Consider the following 19,678-nt stretch of genomic DNA (forward strand, 5'->3'; position numbering starts at 1 on the left):
AATATTATCTTTCAACTTGCTTTTGGCAAGAGTTACCTTTTTGCTGGATTATGTCAACCGATATGTATGTTTCTCATCCTCATAGAAATAGATTGGTGCTGGAATTTCTCTTGGATTTCTCTAGGCAAGGAAAAAGAAAAGACTACCCCTCGGCTCATTAGCGTTATTGCTCATTAAAAATGTCTGAGGGCTCTTGCTCCTTGGGGGTGAGTCTGGTGACATACATACACTGTCAGCGGCTATTTTGGATTTTCTGCTTTCGGGCATGTCTCTGCTCTTGGATGAGCCCCTTGTGGTTTTCAAAAGACCTAGCAAGGCAATTATAAATAGAAAGCTTGTGTCTGTGTGTCTGTATGCGCTTACTCCGTGGGACGAGGCACCCACATTACAGTGGGCAGTGAACTATTTTTCACTGCTTTGAAGAGGGAAGAAGAAAGACGAAGAACGCTTCTCTCTTTTTGAGATAACCCACACCTCCACACATACCCACACAAATCTGTGTAAATGAACTTGACATTTTCAAAGACCTTACCTTAAGGTCTCCTCTTGAAAGCACAGCCATCTGACCTGTTATTTTAAGAAGGAAGCCATTCTCTCACTGACCTGCTGCCACAGAGGTTTCAGGGACTAGAAGGCAGCCTGTGTGTGCTGCAGACCTTCAGGGGGTTTTGAAAGGCGACACCCCTTTATATGAACATTGCTTTGGTCAAAGTGGCCTCAGCAGACTAATCAGGGGCCTCCAGGAATTGGCTGTTTATACGCTGTCTTCGCTTTCCTTCTCCACTAGTGGAAACGTTAGTACCAGCAAGTCTGAACTAATTATTCTAACACAGGAAAGAAAAGAGTGATTTGAAAGATGAAACTGCAAATGAGTGTTTTCAGAAAGAGACAATTAGGAGGTCTGGTGAGGTATGCTTCACTGATGATCTGTCTTGTGCCTTGGACCAACCTGTGTAGGCTTTTCCTTTAGTCCCACTTGTTACTTTACTGTTCAAACACTGTTCCGTTCCCTTTGTCTTTTTGTGCCTCCATCCTCAATAATTAGTGCCAATTTTTTTTTTTCTGCCAGGTGAAAATGTTTTAGCAGTGATGAATTCCCATAGTAATTAATGTAAAAACTTAAGTGTTCCCCTACGGAAAAATTAATCTAGACATCTAAGCGAAACTATCGATAATATGGATATGTAATTATAGACCGTGCACCTTTGTGAACTCTTCTGTACTGTTGTGTTTCTGAAGCAGACAGGTGATGGCAGGAACATCAGCTGCCCTTGTGTGAGTAGTTGACGGGGTTTTGTATGCAGCTAGTGGGAGCTGGTATTAGCAGATGCCATGTATCTGGGAGCCTCTTCTACAAAAAATAAAAGTAATGAGCATTATGTTCTGGTAAAAACATTCTGATTCAAGAACTGGGGTATGAGAGCCCACCAGACCAAAGATATCTTGAAAGCCACAATGGGAGAAGTCCATTTTCAGAAGCCTGTAACAGATGATAACCGTTCTTCAGCCTGGTAGGATCTAAAAGCACACCCAGCTTATAGAAACACACTCATATCTTGAGAGGTGATGATTATTTGGTGGTTGGTCAGATGAGAGATATAAGATCATAACCAGTGGTGATGCTTCACCTGACTTTCGGTTCGGTTAATGTGTTTGTATTGGTCTTGGAGAGACTGCATGATTCTCCCAGTGGGGTTACAACCCACACAGTGATTTTTGTTTGTTTGTCTTCCTTTCTCTCTCCACTTTGCAGATGAGAAGCCCAAGGTAAACCCCAAACTTTACATGTGTGTGTGTGAAGGCCTCTCCTGTGGGAGTGAGGACCACTGTGAAGGCCAGCAGTGCTTTTCCTCGCTGAGCATAAATGATGGCTTCCACGTCTACCAGAAAGGCTGCTTCCAGGTCTACGAGCAGGGGAAGATGACCTGTAAGACCCCGCCGTCACCTGGCCAGGCTGTGGAGTGCTGCCAAGGGGACTGGTGTAACAGGAACATCACGGCCCAGCTGCCTACTAAAGGTTCCCATGGACTTTTCTATTTCTAGGTGAAGGGTTTTAGTTAGTCTTATCCCAGTTCTTTGTGGGTTAAAGATGTGAGTAGCCACAAGGCTTTCCTCCTACTCTTTGAACAATGGGTGACAAGGAAGTTTAGGTCCAGTGAGGAAGAGAAAGGCATGGCCTTTTGGAATTTATAAGGGGGATGGGCGTATTGGGGAAAGTGAGCAGAGTGATACCTACTGTGGGGACGATTTGGCAGACCAGATGTCATGAGAGGGTGAGTAGCTCCTGACACCTTTTTCTGAAAGGGGCTATGAGATCATAATTTCTAAAACAGTTGTGCTTATTAGGGACTTGTCTCTATGTTGCGCATGTAGAGAAGGAAATGGAACATAAGGCTCTGGTATATGAGAGGACTACCTTTCCTTCTCAAGAGGAAGGAGACAAAGCCATTCTCCTGTATCAGACGCCCAGTGACCTGTCACTGCAGCCTGAGGCTGGGTGAGATTTCACCTCAACCTTATAGTTTCTGTGGAACCGTCTCCATATTATAGTCAATATGGACTTCAGTCCTCTTCTGAAACTGCTTCCCCATAAAATGAGCCCTAAACTGCATCTCAAAGTCCCTACAAATATTAATGTACCTTAATCTGTAGATACAGCCCAAGCCAAATTTACTTTCTTAATATATAGTACATTTTTAACAGGTGTCCTTAATCAATCTTACACTCACACAAAAAAGAAACAAACTATAGGAGAGGTTATGAGGAGCATCCAAGGCCAGAAATGCTAACTAGCAAGAGAGAGAGAAAAATGAAAAAATAACAACAAAAACAAACAAAAAACTGATACAAGATCATGTTGCATAATTCATAATTTTTAAAGTTATGGTGAGGACCTTAAGGTCTATATAAAGGTTAAAGTCTGATAAGCAAATAGGATTGAATAATAAAATAGATTTTGTATTAAATGGTTAAAACTAAAAAGGGTACTTGATGGCATAAACTTTTAAACTTTGTGAGTTAAGCTGTGATTAATAGAGTGGATGGACCATGAAAAATGTCTGCATTCACATAAAAATCATGTCTACAGTATGAAAAGTTTCTCATCTGCAGAAGACTCTGCCAGATTAGAGTTGTAATACAAAATTTATTTACTGAAGGAATTTCTAATTTAATTAGGGAGGCATGATATTTATAATTTAATGTTGTACATAATTAGTTTTATACTTTATCTTACAAATGACATGTACCTTGGAGTATTATGTGCCAAGTTGTTGATTAATTTGGATTTGGAAAGTTTAGAGAAATTTATAAAGGAAATTCAGCTTGAGATTGGATGACTGAAGGGCCAGGAACATGGAAAGAATATGACCTTCATGGGGAAGAACAGGGCTTGGTTGTCTTAGGAAGGGGTCTGAAATTCAGAGGTGATAATAGCTTTGGGATCTTTTACTTATGACCTTCACTATCCAGCTAAGAAGCTTTGACTTAACTCACTAGGCAAGATGAAAGCCTCTGTGACACGTGAGTCAAGTTTAGGTGAATGAATGCATAAATGTTTGAATGGGTAAAGTGATAATGTCTGAGCCAGAGTCAGTGTGTGATTAGGTGCGTGCGTGAATCAAAGAGTGAATGTTTTAAGTGAGTGAATTAATGTTGACTACGTGAGTTAAAGAAAGTTGAATGAATAGGTTCCTAGGCATAAATCATGATGTAAAAATAGCAATGAGAATACAGCAATAGATATCCAACATAGCACTGAAGAGAAGGCCCACAGATTGGATAATTTGGTCTTAACTCAGATAGCACTTTCTCATAGGAATATTGCAGCATAATATCTGTCTGTAAGGGCTTGATGATAAAACATCCTTACAGATCAAATCTTAACAAGGATAGTATGAGATTTATATAGTACTTTATATTTTACAGACACTTTTCACACAGATGCATTAAGTTGGTTCTCAGTGGAATTTTTTCAAAATCCTATTGTGTCTAAGTGAATAATGGTTAAATGACTGGGCTGTTGGCCAGGTATTATGAAGTATTTTAGTTTTAGCACTTTGCGACTTATAAAACTATGTGGTCGGGAATGGGAGCTACTTGTTAGGTATTGGTTATGCTAAATATTAAAAACAATGATCCTGTAGCCAATTACCCTTCTCTCCCCCATCTCCAGGGAAGTCTTTTCCTGGAACACAGAATTTCCACTTGGAGGTTGGCCTCATCATTTTGTCTGTAGTGTTCGCAGTATGCCTTCTAGCCTGCCTATTGGGAGTCGCTCTCCGAAAATTTAAAAGGCGCAATCAAGAACGCCTCAACCCCAGAGATGTGGAATATGGCACCATCGAAGGGCTCATCACCACCAACGTTGGAGACAGCACTTTAGCAGTGAGTCTGGGCTCCAGGGGACCCCTAGCATGACAGAGATGGCTGAAGATGCTTTGTTACTTCAAGTATGAAATGCTCAGAAGTTACTGATGACTGGACCAAGCGCACTCATACTACTGGTGTCTTATTTCTAAGCAAGGATATGCTGGCTCGCTTATGTGAGTTTAGTCTCCTCTACGTGAGAACATTGTAGACAGACGTTTACATTAAATGAGTGAGTGAATTTATTTTAGTTGAATCTTGGTAGTTATTTTTCTTTGGGGAGTAAAGGGACAGGGACAGACAATGGTCACCTATAATTTTGATGGTGAGAGGGCAGAGTTGGAGTTTATGGTACTCAGTTACTCTATTTTTAGCAATAATAGGGCTTTTAGGAAAAAAGGCACCCTTTGCCTAATATTAAAAATCACTTTCCTGTCTAGATTATTTTAACACCCTGTAATTTAAGACTTTAAAACCTGACATCCAAAAAAGCAGCTATTACATTTTTTGTGCTCCTGTGCTGCCCCCTTGTGGAGGGCACTCATTTGGTTAAGCCAGTGCTGTCGAATAGAAATACGGGCGGCACGTGTAATTTAAAATTTTCTAGTTGTTGTTGCTGTTCAGTTGCTAAGTTGTGTCCGACTTGTTGTGACCCCATGGACTGTAGCATGTCAGGCTTCCCTGTCCTTCACCATCTCCCAGGGTTTGCTCAAACTCCTGTCCATTGAGTTGGTGATGCCATCCAACCATCTCATCCTCTGTTGCCCCCTTCTCCTCCTGCCCTCAATCTCTTCCAGCATAAGGGTCTTTTCCAGTGAATCGGCTCTTGGCCTCAGATGGCCACAGTATTGGAGCTTCAGCATTAGACCTTCCAATGAATATTCAGGGTTGATTTCCTTCAGGATGGACTGGTTTGATCTCTTTGCTGTCTTTAAAAAAGTTAAAAAAAACAAAAACAACCCACATATGGTATTAATTTTAAGAATATATATAACATGACTTAGGTAACATAATAATCATTTCCGTATATAATCATAAAGAATTATTAATGAGATACTTTGCATCCTTTTTTTAAAAATAAACTTTCAAAATCTGTTGTACATTTGACACGTATAGCACATATCATTCAGGTCAGCCACATTTCTCTGGCTCACTGTCAGCCTTCAGCTTGCACAGAGTTAGAAACCACTGTATTTGTATGTTTTAAAGTTACTCTTTTTGTGCAGTTTAAAATGATGAAATCACATTAAGAAGTGACTGTCTTTTTTCACTTTTTGAAATTGTTTGCTACTGCTAAGTCACTTCAGTCGTGTCCAACTCTTTGCGACCGCATAGACAGCAGCCCACCAGGCTCCTCTGTCTCTGGGATTCTCCAGGCAAGAATACTGGAGTGGGTTGCCATTTCCTTCTCCAATACATGAAAGTAAAAAGTGAAAGTGAAGTCGCTCAGTCATGCCCGATTCTTAGCGACCCCATGGACTGCAGCCTACCAGGCTCCTCCATCCATGGGATTTTCCAGGCAAGAGTACTGGAGTGGGTTGCCATTGTCTTCTCCGTTGAAATTGTTTGTCAAGTGTTAATTTTAAAGCATCTTTAAGCTTTAAGTAGCAAAACAAAAGCAAAAACAATACCCAGCTGTGGATGTGACTGGTGATAGAAGCAAGGTCCAATGCTGTAAAGAGCAATATTGCATAGGAACCTGGAATGTCAGGTCCATGAATCAAGGCAAATTGGAAGTGGTCAAACGAGATGGCAAGAGTGAACGTCGACATTCTAGGAATCAGCGAACTAAAATGGACCAGAATGGGTGAATTTAACTGAGATGACCATTATATCTACTACCGCGGGCAGGAATCCCTCAGAAGAAGTATGAGTAGCCATTGTGGTCAACAAAAGAGTCCAAAATGCAGTACTTGGATGCAATCTCAAAAACAACAGAATGATCTCTGTTTCCAAGGCAAACCATTAAATATCACAGTAATCCAAGTCTATGCCCCACCAGTAATGCTGAAGAAGCTGAAGTTGAACAGTACTATGAAGACCTACAAGACCTTCTAGAACTAACACCCAAAAAAAGATGTCCTTTTCATTATAGGGGACTGGAATGCAAAAGTAGGAAGTCAAGAAACACCTGGAATAACAGGCAAATTTGGCCTTGGAATACAGAATGAAGCAGGGCAAAGACTAATAGAATCTTGCCAAGAAAATGCATTGGTCATAGCAAACACCCTCTTCCAACAACACAAGAGAAGACTCTACACATGGACATCACCAGATGGTCAACACTGAAATCAGACTGATTATATTCTTTGCAGCCAAAGATGAAGCTCTATACAGTCAACAAAAACAAGACCAGGAGCTGACTGTGGCTCAGATCATGAATTCCTTATGGCCAAATTCAGACTTAAATTGAAGAAAGTAGAGAAAACCACTCGGCCATTCAGGTATGACCTAAATCAATCCCTTATGATTATACAGTATAAGTGAGAAATAGATTTAAGGGACTATATCTGATAGATAGAGTGCCTGATGAACTATGGATGGAGGTTCGTGACATTGTACAGGAGACAGGAATCAAGACCATCCCCATGGCAAAGAAATGGAAAAAAGCAAAATGGCTGTCTGAGGAGGCCTTATAAATAACCGTGAGAAGAAGAGAAGCGAAAAGCAAAGGAGAAAAGGAAAGATATAAGCACCCGAATGCAGAGTTCCAAAGAATAGCAAGAAGAGATGAGAAAGCCTTCTTCAGCAATCAATGCAAAGAAATAGAGGAAAACAACAGAATGGGAAAGACTAGAGATCTCTTCAAGAAAATTAGCGATACCAAGGGAACATTTCAAGGAAAGATGGGCTCGATAAAGGACAGAAATGGTATGGACCTAACAGAAGCAGAAGACATTAAGAAGAGGTGGCAAGAATACACAGAAGAACTGTACAAAAAAGATCTTCGTGACCCAGATAATCATGATGGCATGATCACTCACCTAGAGCTAGACATCCTGGAATGTGAGGTCAAGTGGGCCTTAGAAAGCATCACTACGAACAAAGCTAGTGGAGGTGATGGAATTCCAGTTGAGCTATTTCAAATCCTGAAAGATGATCCTGTGGAAGTGCTGCACTCAATATACCAGCAAATGTGGAAAACTCAGCAGTGGCCACAGGACTGGGAAAGGTCAGTTTTCATTCCAATCCCAAAGAAAGACAATGCCAAAGAATGCTCAAAGTACCACATAGTTGCACTCATCTCACATGCTAGTAAAGTAATGCTTAAAATTCTCCAAGCCAGGCTTCAGCAATATGTGAACGGTGAACTTCTAGATGTTCAAGCTGGTTTTAGAAAAGGCAGAGGGACTGGAGGTCAAATTGCCAACATCTGCTGGATCATCAAAAAAGCAAGAGAGTTCCAGAAAAACGTCTACTTCTGCTTTATTGACTATGCCAAAGCCTTTGACTGTGTGGATCACAATCAACTGTGGAAAATTCTGAAAGAGCTGGGAATACCACACCACCTGACCTGACTCTTGAGAAATCTGTATGCAGGTCAGGAAGAAACAGTTAGAACTGGACATGGAACAATAGACTGGTTCCAAATAGGAAAAGGAGTACATCAAGGCTGTATATTGTCACCCTGCTTATTTAACTTATATGCAGAATACATCATGAGAAACGTTCGGCTGGAAGAAGCACAAGCTGGAATCAAGATTGCCGGGAGAAGTATCAATAACCTCAGATATGCAGATGACACCACCCTTATGGCAGAAAGCGAGGAGGAACTAAAAAGCCTCTTGATGAAAGTGAAAGTGGAGAGTGAAAAACTTGGCTTAAAGCTCAACATTCAGAAAACGAAGATCGTGGCATCTGGTCCCATCACTTCATGGGAAATAGATGGGGAAACAGTAGAAACAGTGTCAGACTTTATTTTATTGGGCTCCAAAATCACTGCAGATGGTGACTGCAGCCATGAAATTAAAAGACATTTACTCCTTGGAAGAAAAGTTATGACCAACCTAGATAGCATATTGAAAAGCAGAGACATTATTTTGCCAACAAAGGTCCGTCTAGTCAAGACTATGGTTTTTCCTGTGGTCATGTATGGATGTGAGAGTTGGACTGTGAAGAAAGCTGAGTGCCGAACAATTGATGCTTTTGAACTGTGGTGTTGGAGAAGACTCTTGAGAGTCCCATGGACTGCAAGGATATCCAACCAGTCCATTCTGAAGGAGATCAGTCCTGAGTGTTCTTTGGAAGGAATGATGCTAAAGCTGAAATTCTAGTACTTTGGCCACCTCATGCGAAGAGTTGACTCACTGGAAAAGACTCTGATGCTGGGAGGGATTTTGAGCAGGAGGAGAAGGGGACGACAGAGGATGAGATGGCTGGATGGCATCACTGACTCGATGGACGTGAGTCTGAGTGAACTCTGGGAGTTGATGACGGACGGGGAGGCCTGATGTGCTGCGATTCATGGCGTCACAAAGAGTCGGACATGACTGAACGACTGAACTGAACTGAAGCTTTAAGTGAGAAAGAGAACCACATGTTATGAATAGGTTACCTCAAGTGCCGAAGGGAAAATTAATAACATTCTACAGGGGTACTATGCGGAGTCATATGGTCCCTTTTAAAAAGGCAAAGATCTGTGAATATTAGAAAGATGTTAAAAGCCATGCTGATACCAAATCGATGCTCTCCTTGTCATTGACTGAGGAATTGAAGGATGGTCAGGGTGGCAGCTTTTAATGTGATTTGGTGGTATTTAATGCCATGACTGTGCATTGCCTAAAACTGTCTTTAATTAAGTCTTGTTCTGCTAGATAACAAAGCTAAAAGTGACTGGGAGTTCTGCACTTAAGCGTTTTGGCTGAAGAAGACTTGCTCTTACCAGTCTTGGGAGCTCAGGTGCTACACCTGGATGACTGCCCTTAGCCAGCTGTGCAGACATTTGATGGTGGCTGATACACGCTGGGAACTAGCCTATCCTACTGCCCTCTCCATCGCTGGACCACAGTCAAGTTTTGTATGAAAACAAGGGGGAAGAAGCCTTGTTTAGCTTTCTTTCCCCTACCAACTCAAATTATGCTACATCAAACTGGGAAGAGAGGGGATAAGGACATTTCATTCACAAAGTAGAAAACCAGTTTTTCTTTAGAAGTGTACTTAGAAGTTTATTTTGCATTTTAAGGCAGACTAAATGAGTTCTTTGAGTTAGTAGCCAGGAAGATACAAGGTTGAATCCTGACAAAACTTTAGCAAAAGTATGAGATCGAGTAGTGAGAATTTTGTTTCTTAGAATTGCTAATGTAACTAATCACACTGGGCACTGCTGGGAACCTCTAGACTAAATTACTATCTAAATGGCTTCTATAATTCTGAAAGCAGAATGGTAGCATATGCTAAGATTGTCTTCTCCATTCAGCCATGTTCAGCTCAGTTCAATTCCTCAGTCGTGTCCGACTCTTTGCGACCCCATGAATCGCAGCACGCCAGGCCTCCCTGTTCGTCACCAACTCCCGGAGTTCACTCAGACTGACGTCCATCGAGTCAGTGATGCCATCCAGCCATCTCATCCTCTGTTGTCCCTTTTTCCTCCTGCCCCCAATCCCTCCCAGCATCAGAGTCTTTTCCAGTGAGTCAACTCTTCGCATGAGGTGGCCAAAGTACTGGGGTTTCAGCTTTAGCATCATTCCTTCTAAAGAACACTCAGGGCTGATCTCCTTCAGAATGGACTGGTTGGATATCCTTGCAGTCCATGGGACTCTTGAGAGTTCAAAAGCATCAATTCTTCGGTGCTCAGCTTTCTTCACATGTTAAAGGACAGTATATCACGATATGACTTAGTAAACAACACTGTTTGAAGCAAGTCATCATTATTGGTTTACAGACTTGCTTATTTAAGTGATATTCTCATTTACATGACTCAGCAATGTGTACCTTACTAAACAGCTCCCCTGCACTGGAAAGGAAGCCTTGGCATCCAAGAGTTGAAGTAATGTTTGTTAGTCTTTGGTTGATATTTCTTTTTCCCCCCTCTCCTGAAGTCTATGAACTAGGTTTAGAACCAGGACTGCACATTATTTAAAAAAAACCACAGTTTAATTTTCAAAACTATTCTCTCAAAAAAATGGATGAATAAAGAGAAAAGTGAACAGCAAAAGAGATAGGGAGATGTGAAACTACTTCGTCTACGTTCAATTTCTTGCTGATTATCTATTTTGTGGCTTTTAAGAATTCTAAATTTCTTTCTTTGGATGTTCAGATTTTGTTAATTTTGCTGATCAACAGTATTTCAGAGTGGTGCTCAGATTAAGTAAAACACGATGAAATCTGAACAAAGAAATGTATTCCTTCAGCAGGCCAGCTACAATGTTTGGGAAAGGAGGAGCTTTGGGGAGTGTTAGCTCAACATTGCTGTAACATTACCACAATCACCATAGGCTCAGTATTGTTTATTATAGAAAATCCATTCCTGATTCAAAAAGGCATCTGCTTCTTGGCTTGCACTGAGAGTAAGAATGGAAAACTTATGAATGAACTAATTGGGAATCTTTTTTGCAGTGTGTTCATTTTTAAAAGTAGATTTGAAGTGAAGTGAAGTGAAAGTCGCTCAGTCGTGTCCGACTCTTTGCAACTCCATGGACTATACAGTCCATGGAATTCTCCAGGCCAGAATACTGGACTGGTAGCCTTTCCCTTCTCCAGGGGATCTTCCCAACCCAGGGATTGAACCCAGGGTCTCCCACATTATGGGCAGATTCTTTACCAGATGAGCCACAAGGGAAGCCCAGAAGTAGATTTGGGGTATGGTTTTATGTTTTAATGGAAGTTATATTTCTTTTTCTCTCTGCTTTGTGGGTAATTGACATCAAGAATGACATATGGTATATGAAATCATGTGTGAGAAACTTTTGAAAATTGTAAAGCACTATAGAATTTAAAGAATCTGTCATCAGTTAAAAAAAATTTTACAAGTAGACAACAATTTTTTAAAAAAGGAAATGACATAAAGGTATTAATTTCGTGATTCTTGTTCCTTGCCTACCTTAAAGGTAACCTGCATCCTGGACACTCTCTCTGCTTGAGTGTACCACTTTGAGGATGCACACGGCCACTGCCTTAGAGTTGTTTGTTCCTCATTCCTAATTTGTTTGTTGCTTATTAGAGTTCCTTAGCTGGCATGTCAATTAACGTATATCCCTTGATAGATACCATGGGCAGGGCAGAATAGGGTTAACTGTGCTCAGCCTTTGGACTTGAAAACCTTTTATTTTTGCTCCACTTTCTGTCTACTGCTTTCCTTTGGGCTCAGCCCTGTATTTTGGGCTTTTTAATTTACATCTTTGACTTGGTCCACTCATTTTCTTTCTTCAGCTATTCTGTTCTAAAACTCTGGGTATAAGAAAGGACTACACAGGAAGATCCCTCAGGGAAACCAATCCCATATTAGGGAAGGGGCTAGCTTCAGGTTTTCCTAAAGAATAAGATCAGTCCTTCATCCACTGGTGCTTTCCATGCACACGCATGGGTCACGTTTCCAGGATTGCAACCTTCATGCAAGTTACACCCAGATGCACGCTCTGACCCGGAAGCGGTTCCTCAATCCTTTCTCTTTCTCCTTGTTTTGCACTACAGGATTTATTGGATCATTCGTGTACATCGGGAAGCGGCTCTGGTCTTCCTTTTCTGGTACAGAGAACAGTGGCCCGTCAGATCACACTGCTGGAGTGTGTTGGTAATTCTCTTTTCCCTTTCTTTGTGGGTTCTGTGCAGGGTTCGCTGTGGTTCTAGAAGTACATGGACCTTGGAAAATCTGCTGCTGCTTGTCTCTTGCTTGTTAAATGTAAGGAGGTGTGAGATAGCCCTGTGGAGTAGCTATGCTTCTACTCTGTGACTTGTGTTGGAGCACTTGAACTTGGTAAAGTTCTTTTCAAAGGAGTCTGCCACTAGTTAGTATAGACAATACCTAGTCAAAGGCTTTCAGTTTTAAGTAAACCCTTCACGATATTGGGACTACTTGAAAATGAACTAATATGGCTGTTCCTGACCGAAGATTGGCATTGGTGAATCTGAGGTAAGTTGGTTTTTGGACAATAATCTTGATTATTGCAAGTTTTTACTTTCTCATTCTTCCCCCTTAAAAAAAAAAAATGAAATAAATTTGCCAACGCTACCCTTATAACTCCTTTATTTAAAGGAGCTATGTGCATTTCTCTGTGGCCTCTTACATTTTTTTTTCCTGTATCAGAATATATTTGTGTAGAGATGTAATCATAGTGTGTATGTAATGTGTCCCTGTTTTTAGTTTTAAGCTCATACACATTTTCATGTATTTGTACACATCACAGGTATCTGAGTGACTGAGTAATTGTCTATTGAGTAATAACTTTAACAGTACTGGAAAAAAAATGGCACATACTGCTTCTTTTGAGTGAGCAGAATAAACTTCCAGGAACTGGGGCTCCTGGGTCAGATTTTTAACTTTTTATGCCTTGTCTTATATATTGCTGAATTGTCCTCTTAGAAGATGGTGCAGCATGCTTTTTTTTTAAGTCCTGATTTTTTGGATATTTGCAAGTCACATGACAGTTTTCATTAATTTCTCCCTTAGATGGCGTGCAGGGATGGCCACAGTAGCAGTAACGGATTAGAACCATCTTCACACTCTCCTCCTTGTTCTCCCAGTTTGAGAGGCGTGAGCTGGCTTTGCAGCTCCTGCCATCTCATTTTTTGCTTTCGGGAGGTGACTGGCCATCCTCGGTGGTTTCACCCTTGGCTGCTACCCTCCGACTTTTCTTCCTGGTTTCACGGAAGCCAGGACATCCCCAAATACAGCAGGGGAAGTTGGGTGGGCAGAGGTAGTCAAAACAGCGACTGCCACCTGCAGGAACACAGGCTGCTGGCAGGAGCCTGTGGCCTGTTCTGTAGGTCTGTGGCTACTGTGATTGTTTCTGAACTCCCACTTCATGCTTCTCCACGGTCGACTGTGAGTAGGGAAAATACTAACAAAAGTGGAAAAGCTCCCAACATGCTCACTGCTTACAACCAAGGTGGTTTTCTTATACCAGCTAACATCCTATTTGATTATGAACAAGGGTGACTGGATTGGGATCAGAAGGCAGAGAAGGGGGACATTACCCCCAACCCTGCTGTCGCATGGTACTCACCATTCATGCAATAGCAGCCCTCAGAGGTGGACCCCAGAGTCCAGAGGACAAGATGATATTGCATCTTTAAAAATGCATACTGTTTGTGGTTGTATCGATATTCTTCAGCATTTTTAAAAATAGTTCAAATTCATTGTTTAACTGCCTTAATGCTAAAGAGCCATGCATTTCAGTAGCTTCTAGTGTTCATGTAGTACAGCCTTGGATAAAAATATATGTCATGAACTGTTTGGATAGTATCTTACCATTTTTGGTTCAAAAATACAGGGAATTAATTGGACTAGATCAGTTGTTACAGGTGGTGATCAATGAACCTCTAAATTTCAGGTGTTAAAGTATCCTCTTTTGGGTCTCCATGGCCAGGACCTTGAGGCAGCTCGGCTTCCGTTTTCAGGAACTTATGCGTAAGGTTGCATTTGCAAAAAGCATTTGACAACTTAAAAGCCTTTGAAAAGCACTGAAGTAGGTTTCTGTTTCAGTTCTGTCTACTTACGCTGACATCTGTCTCTGTTTCCTTTATAGAAAGGATTTGAGGCAACCATATAGTAATGTCCACAATGCTCTGGGGTATTTTTCTCTCCTTCCTAATGAGAATATGAGGACAAAGGGCTAATAAAGATACAGAATGGAACCAAAGGCAGGAGAAGATTAGTGTTCCATTTTGTAGCAGTCCATGCTATAGATCTTAGTCTTCATCTTAAACTACAAATGCTGGACAATTGCCATGACTTTATTCAAGTTAATCCTGCACCCAATACGATTTTTATGACTTGACAGTGGCCCACAGAGCTTCAGGACATAATCTTCTGGACAGACATGCTTTCCTTCTCCATGTTTGGGTTTGCGGCGGCTTGGTTTTGCAGGAAAGAGCTGTTTCCCTGTACATGCATATATTCCTGTGTATGGTCATTACCAGCCGAGATTACCATCAGCCACTTGCCTTGGTGGAAGGCCCCATTGCTCTGCAGGTCGGATCTCCTGCTGTAGTGTTCTAGGTTCCGCGCCCGTCTTCACCTTTGATTATACCCCGTGATGATCCCCACTGTCTCATGGTAATTCCCGCCTCCACCTAACCTCCCTGATCATCTACCTGTAATTAAGGAGACGAGTGGAAGCAGGAGCATGTTGTTGACAAGCTGCCAGCTGTGCCGGGACTGTCCTCCATGGATCAGATCACAGCTAGTCACCGTGCTTTGAAAATGTCTTCTCCAAATGGCCTTTTCAGTGTCGCCCACTTGTGGCCTTACAGGGACTGTCTCACAAGGGAACACCCATAACCAGTGTCAGAAATCAGGACTGTTCTGGGATTACTAAGACTTTGCAGATCCTCTTTGGAAATATATCCTCTGCCAAGAAACCCTTTACGGACGGCAGCGGCTGCCCGTCTATTTCCTACACCAGTATTGCTCTGTTTGTGTGTGCGTGTGTTAATCCTTCAGAGCATACATCTCAAACTTCATAGTCTCCTTTGTGAAAAATATAAAGGCCTATGTAAATTCACCAATTTGGACTCTTAGAGAATGCCTGTGTTGATCCATTATGAAGGGGAGGAATCACATAAGCTATTCAATTTAGCCACATACATGTTTCTCGGTTTTCATCAACACTGAAGTCTAATAATCTATACCATTTCCTGAGTGTTACTAACTTTCATGTGCTTTTACAAACCATATGCATTTCATACCTTTTAAGAGAGGGATGTAAATGTAAACTCTGTAGCTAGCAGCTCATTGTACGAATGCAGGTTCTGAGAGTGTTTAATGTGATATCACAATAGGCTGGGAGGGGCAGTTTCCACCTTGCTTTCGGATGTCTTTACAAGCAAGAGGTAGTGGTATTTATCAGGTTGGTCATAACATCTTACAGAAAAACCCAAATGAACTTTCTGGCCCACCCAATATATTCCCTAGTGGCATTTTTCCAAGGGAGGGGTTGAGCGTGGCGGGCACAGTGTAAATGGTAACCTGTCCTGTCCTCCTGCCCGGTGTCACCTCTGCGCTGCTTTCCACAGGGAAGGGCAGGTATGGCGAGGTGTGGAGGGGCAGCTGGCAAGGGGAGAACGTCGCTGTGAAGATCTTTTCCTCCCGGGATGAGAAGTCGTGGTTTAGGGAAACAGAATTGTACAACACTGTGATGCTGAGGCATGAAAATATCTTAGGTAAGTACACAATTCCCTCATCAATTTTTTTCTAGAAAGAAATAACTGCCTGCCTTTGCCCTCTCTGATTGGGTGTGTGTGAATGTGCAAGTCTCTCCTGAATGGTGACATAGGGACCGTCAGCATTTATATACACTGTTGAATTTTCCTTTCACACCAATCTCTTGTTTAAATCTGCAGAGAAGCTAAGTTTGAAGATTCTCTGGATGATGCAAAGGAAATTGTTATTGCTAAGTCTTCCTCTGCAGGTTGTTATTTAAATAACAAAAATTTGCCCCATATTGTTCACTTCAAGGCTTCCTCCGTAGTTCTGCTTACCCCACCCTTTTTGAATATTTATTACTTGAATCAAGCTAAGAAAGATCTTTGGACGATTTCCTAGAGATTCATAGCTCCCAGGGACATCATAATTAAATGCACATTCCTTCAAACAAGGCATTGCTTTTTAAAGCCCAGATTTAGAGAGGGATTTAGCATACATTTTAATTTGGAAACTAAAGCTTGGAAACATTTGTGAAATATGTGGAGAGCTGATTGAAATACTGCTATGGAAGTATAAAGGGTTAGAATATTTCTTTAGTCCGTCGACTTCTTTTTGAGGAGTTTCTCTAAATGTGTTTATACTAATACCTGTGCGAGGAGTGCTGCCTGGAGTGCTTCTTTAATAGTGGATGTAAAGTATCTATAGAATCCGACTCTTTATTATAGGATAGTGTGGGCTACTTCATGGCTGTTGGGTTGGGTGTGGCTTATAGCAAGACCGCTGCCAGAATGCACTTCTGTTCCAGCACTGCCAGTGTAGTGTTTGCCAGTGTGATAATGAAGCCTGAGTCAGTCCAGTCCAGTCGCTCAGGTGTGTCCCATTCTTTGCGACCCCATGAGTCGCAGCACGCCAGGCCTCCCTGTCCATCACCATCTCCCGGAGTTCACGCAGACTCACGTTCATCGAGTCCGTGATGCCATCCAGCCATCTCATCCTCTGTTGTCCCCTTCTCCTCCTGTCCCCAATCCCTCCCAGCATCAGAGTCTTTTCCAATGAGTCAACTCTTCACATGAGGTGGCCAAAGTACTGGACTTTCAGCTTTAGCATCATTCCTTCCAAAGAAATCCCAGGACTGATCTCCTTCAGAATGGACTGGTTGGATCTCCTTGCAGTCCAAAGGACTCTCAAGAGTCTTCTCCAACACCACAGTTCAAAAGCATCAATTCTTAGGCGCTCAGCCTTCTTCACAGTCCAACTCTCACATCCATACATGACCACAGGAAAAACCATAGCCTTGACTAGACGGACCTTAGTCGGCAAAGTAATGTCTCTGCTTTTGAATATACTATCTAGGTTGGTCATAACTTTGCTTCCAAGGAGTAAGCGTCTTTTAATTTCATGGCTGCAGTCACCATCTGCAGTGATTTTGGAGCCCCCCAAAATAAAGTCTGACACTGTTTCCACTGTTTCCCCATCTATTTCCCATGAAGTGATGGGACTGGATGCCATGATCTTCGTTTTCTGAATGTTGAACTTTAAGCCAACTTTTTCGCTTTCCTCTTTCACTTTCATCAAGAGGCTTTTTAGTTCCTCTTCACTTTCTGCCATGAGGGTGATGTCATCCGCCTATCTGAGGTTATTGATATTTCTCCCGGAAATCTTGATTCCAGCTTGTGTTTCTTCCAGTCCAGCGTTTCTCATGATGTACTCTGCATAGAAGTTAAACAAGTAGGGTGACAATATATAGCCTTGACCTACTCCTTTTCCTATTTGGAACCAGTCTGTTGTTCCATGTCCAGTTCTAACTGTTGCTTCCTGACCTGCATACAGATTTCTCAAGAGGCAGCTCAGATGGTCATCTATTCCCATCTCTTTCAGAATTTTCCACAGTTTATTGTGATCCACACAGTCAAAGGCTTTGGCATAGTCAATAAAGCAGAAATAGATGTTTTTCTGGAACTGAGTCAAATTGTCTGCAAATCATGGTGTGAAAGTTGTTCGATGCTTGACTCTTACCGGTTTGATGGTGTGTTTCGTCTCAGAACCGTCTGTTTCTGGTGTCCTTTTCTCCTCTTCCCCTCCTCGCTGGGCCCCAGGCCTCACCTAGTTCTCCTCGCTTGTGCTGCTGCTGTTGGTCTTGCCTTTCCAGTCCATCTTGTGATACTAAGTTATCTTCCACTGGGGAGCTGGGACGCTTCTGCTCAAGATGTCTTTGACTCTCATACTGCTTGCAACATCTGTGACGTCTGAGCCTGGCATTCCAGGTGCTCCGTTCTGAGGTCTCAAGGGGTCCCTGCTGCTTCCTCTATACACGTGCCCACACGCAGCCACTTCCGGTGTTTGCTATTCCTCGGTATGTTCCATGCGTTTGTCGTGTGGCTGCTGCTCACCCACTATCCCCATACCCCTGCTCCAGCCACCCCTTCTTGCATTGAAACTTCTCAGTTCCTTCCAGACTCTCCCAAGGGAGCTTACCTCTACTCTTCTGCCCTGCTGTACTTTGTACCTCCACTAGATAACCCTTATCATACACTGCCTTATACTGTAGTTTGTGTGTGTGTTACAACAGTAACGATTAGTTACCGTGCAGTAAGCACTGCTGCATGTCATGTCCATTTTCTCATTAATCCTCGCCTTGACTGTAGAAGGGTAGATACTCCTGTTTTCCTGGTTGTAACTGATAAGGTTTTTGTTTTAACAGCCAGTCCCAGGGACAGTTCCCTGCATGTGGTAGGTGCTCAGTAAATATTGATTAAATTGGATTTAATCATTCTGGGAATTTGAAAGCCACCTTTGCAATACAATTCATGGGAAAGAAGTTAGGTTCCCTCAGTGTGATCACAGAAGGCAAAACATCGTCCACTTGTTACCCAATGATCCTCGGAAATTCTGAATTAATGAGTTCTGGTACCCTCATCATAATTACAGCTACATGGATTAATTTTACTGTGTAGTCAGTCCCTTTAGTTGAGAAGGCACATAGAAAATGTACCACCTTTTTCAGTTTAACTTCTTCTTTAGCAGCTTTTTGGATGTAGAGGCTTGGAGGTTGCCTGTGATCATTTTCTTTTCTATCAAAAGAGCATATTGTTTTGAATATGAGATCATGATTTCCCCCACCCCTGAGTACTGCCAACTCTAGCCCCCAAGAAATACATAATTGTACACACACATACACACACAGTTCTGGGCCGTCACTGTTTATCTCCCTAAAGCAATCAACTCCTTCTTCTGCTTTGTCTGGTGTAGAAGTCAGCAGGTAAGTGAATGATAGGAGGCTGTGTTATGGTGTTTGGAACAGTGTCTGGGAGTTTGGGAAGCTGGTTTCTACTCACATAATTAGAGGCCCACCGTATGACTCTGGGCCAGAGTTGTATGTTTCTGAGCATCCTTTTCCTCATCAGTAAAACCAGGGAGATTGAGTTAATGTAAGAATTTCAGTCCAAAACTTATTTTTTGGCCAAGCTACACAGCCTCTGGGATGTTCACTGTCCAGGGATTGAACCCTGTCTGGTAGTGAAAACACTGTGTCCTAATAAACCACTGGATCACCAGGGAATTCCTGTCATCTTACATTCTTTTTTTTAAAATTACGGTACACATGATATCACTTACATGTTAAATCTGAAATATGACATGAATTTATCTCTAAAACACAAACAGACTCACAGATGTAGAGAACAGACTTGTGGCAGCGGGGAGTGGAGGATGGTGGAGGGAAGTATTGGGAGTTTGGGACTAGCAGATGCAAACTTAAATATAGAATGGGTAAACATCAAGGTCCTACTCTATAGCATAGGGAACTATATTCAATATCCTGTGATAAACAGTAATGGAGAAGAATATGAAAAAGAATGTGTATATACGTATAACTGAATCACTGTGCCATACAGCAGAAATTAACACGACATTGTACATCAACTATCCTTCAAGAAAATAAATTTTTAAAAGAGATTATAGCACTAAAAAAATTACTGTACAGTATCCATTAAGTTGACTATTTCAATC

At 41.9% G+C, this 19,678-nt stretch overlaps 1 protein-coding gene across 1 annotated transcript in view; it reads left to right on the forward strand.

Moving 5' to 3' along the window:
• ACVR1 (activin A receptor type 1) overlaps positions 1–19,678 on the forward strand; it is a 139,346-nt gene that overhangs the window by 99,233 nt on the left and 20,435 nt on the right. The window contains exons 4-7 of the mRNA XM_052636250.1: positions 1,754–2,017; positions 4,175–4,386; positions 11,998–12,097; positions 15,541–15,687. Of these exons, the coding sequence (XP_052492210.1) occupies positions 1,754–2,017; positions 4,175–4,386; positions 11,998–12,097; positions 15,541–15,687 (723 nt within the window). The remainder of the gene's footprint in view (positions 1–1,753; positions 2,018–4,174; positions 4,387–11,997; positions 12,098–15,540; positions 15,688–19,678) is intronic.

Source organism: Budorcas taxicolor, chromosome 2 (genome assembly GCF_023091745.1).
Source record: "Budorcas taxicolor isolate Tak-1 chromosome 2, Takin1.1, whole genome shotgun sequence".
Classification (NCBI taxonomy): domain Eukaryota; kingdom Metazoa; phylum Chordata; class Mammalia; order Artiodactyla; family Bovidae; genus Budorcas; species Budorcas taxicolor.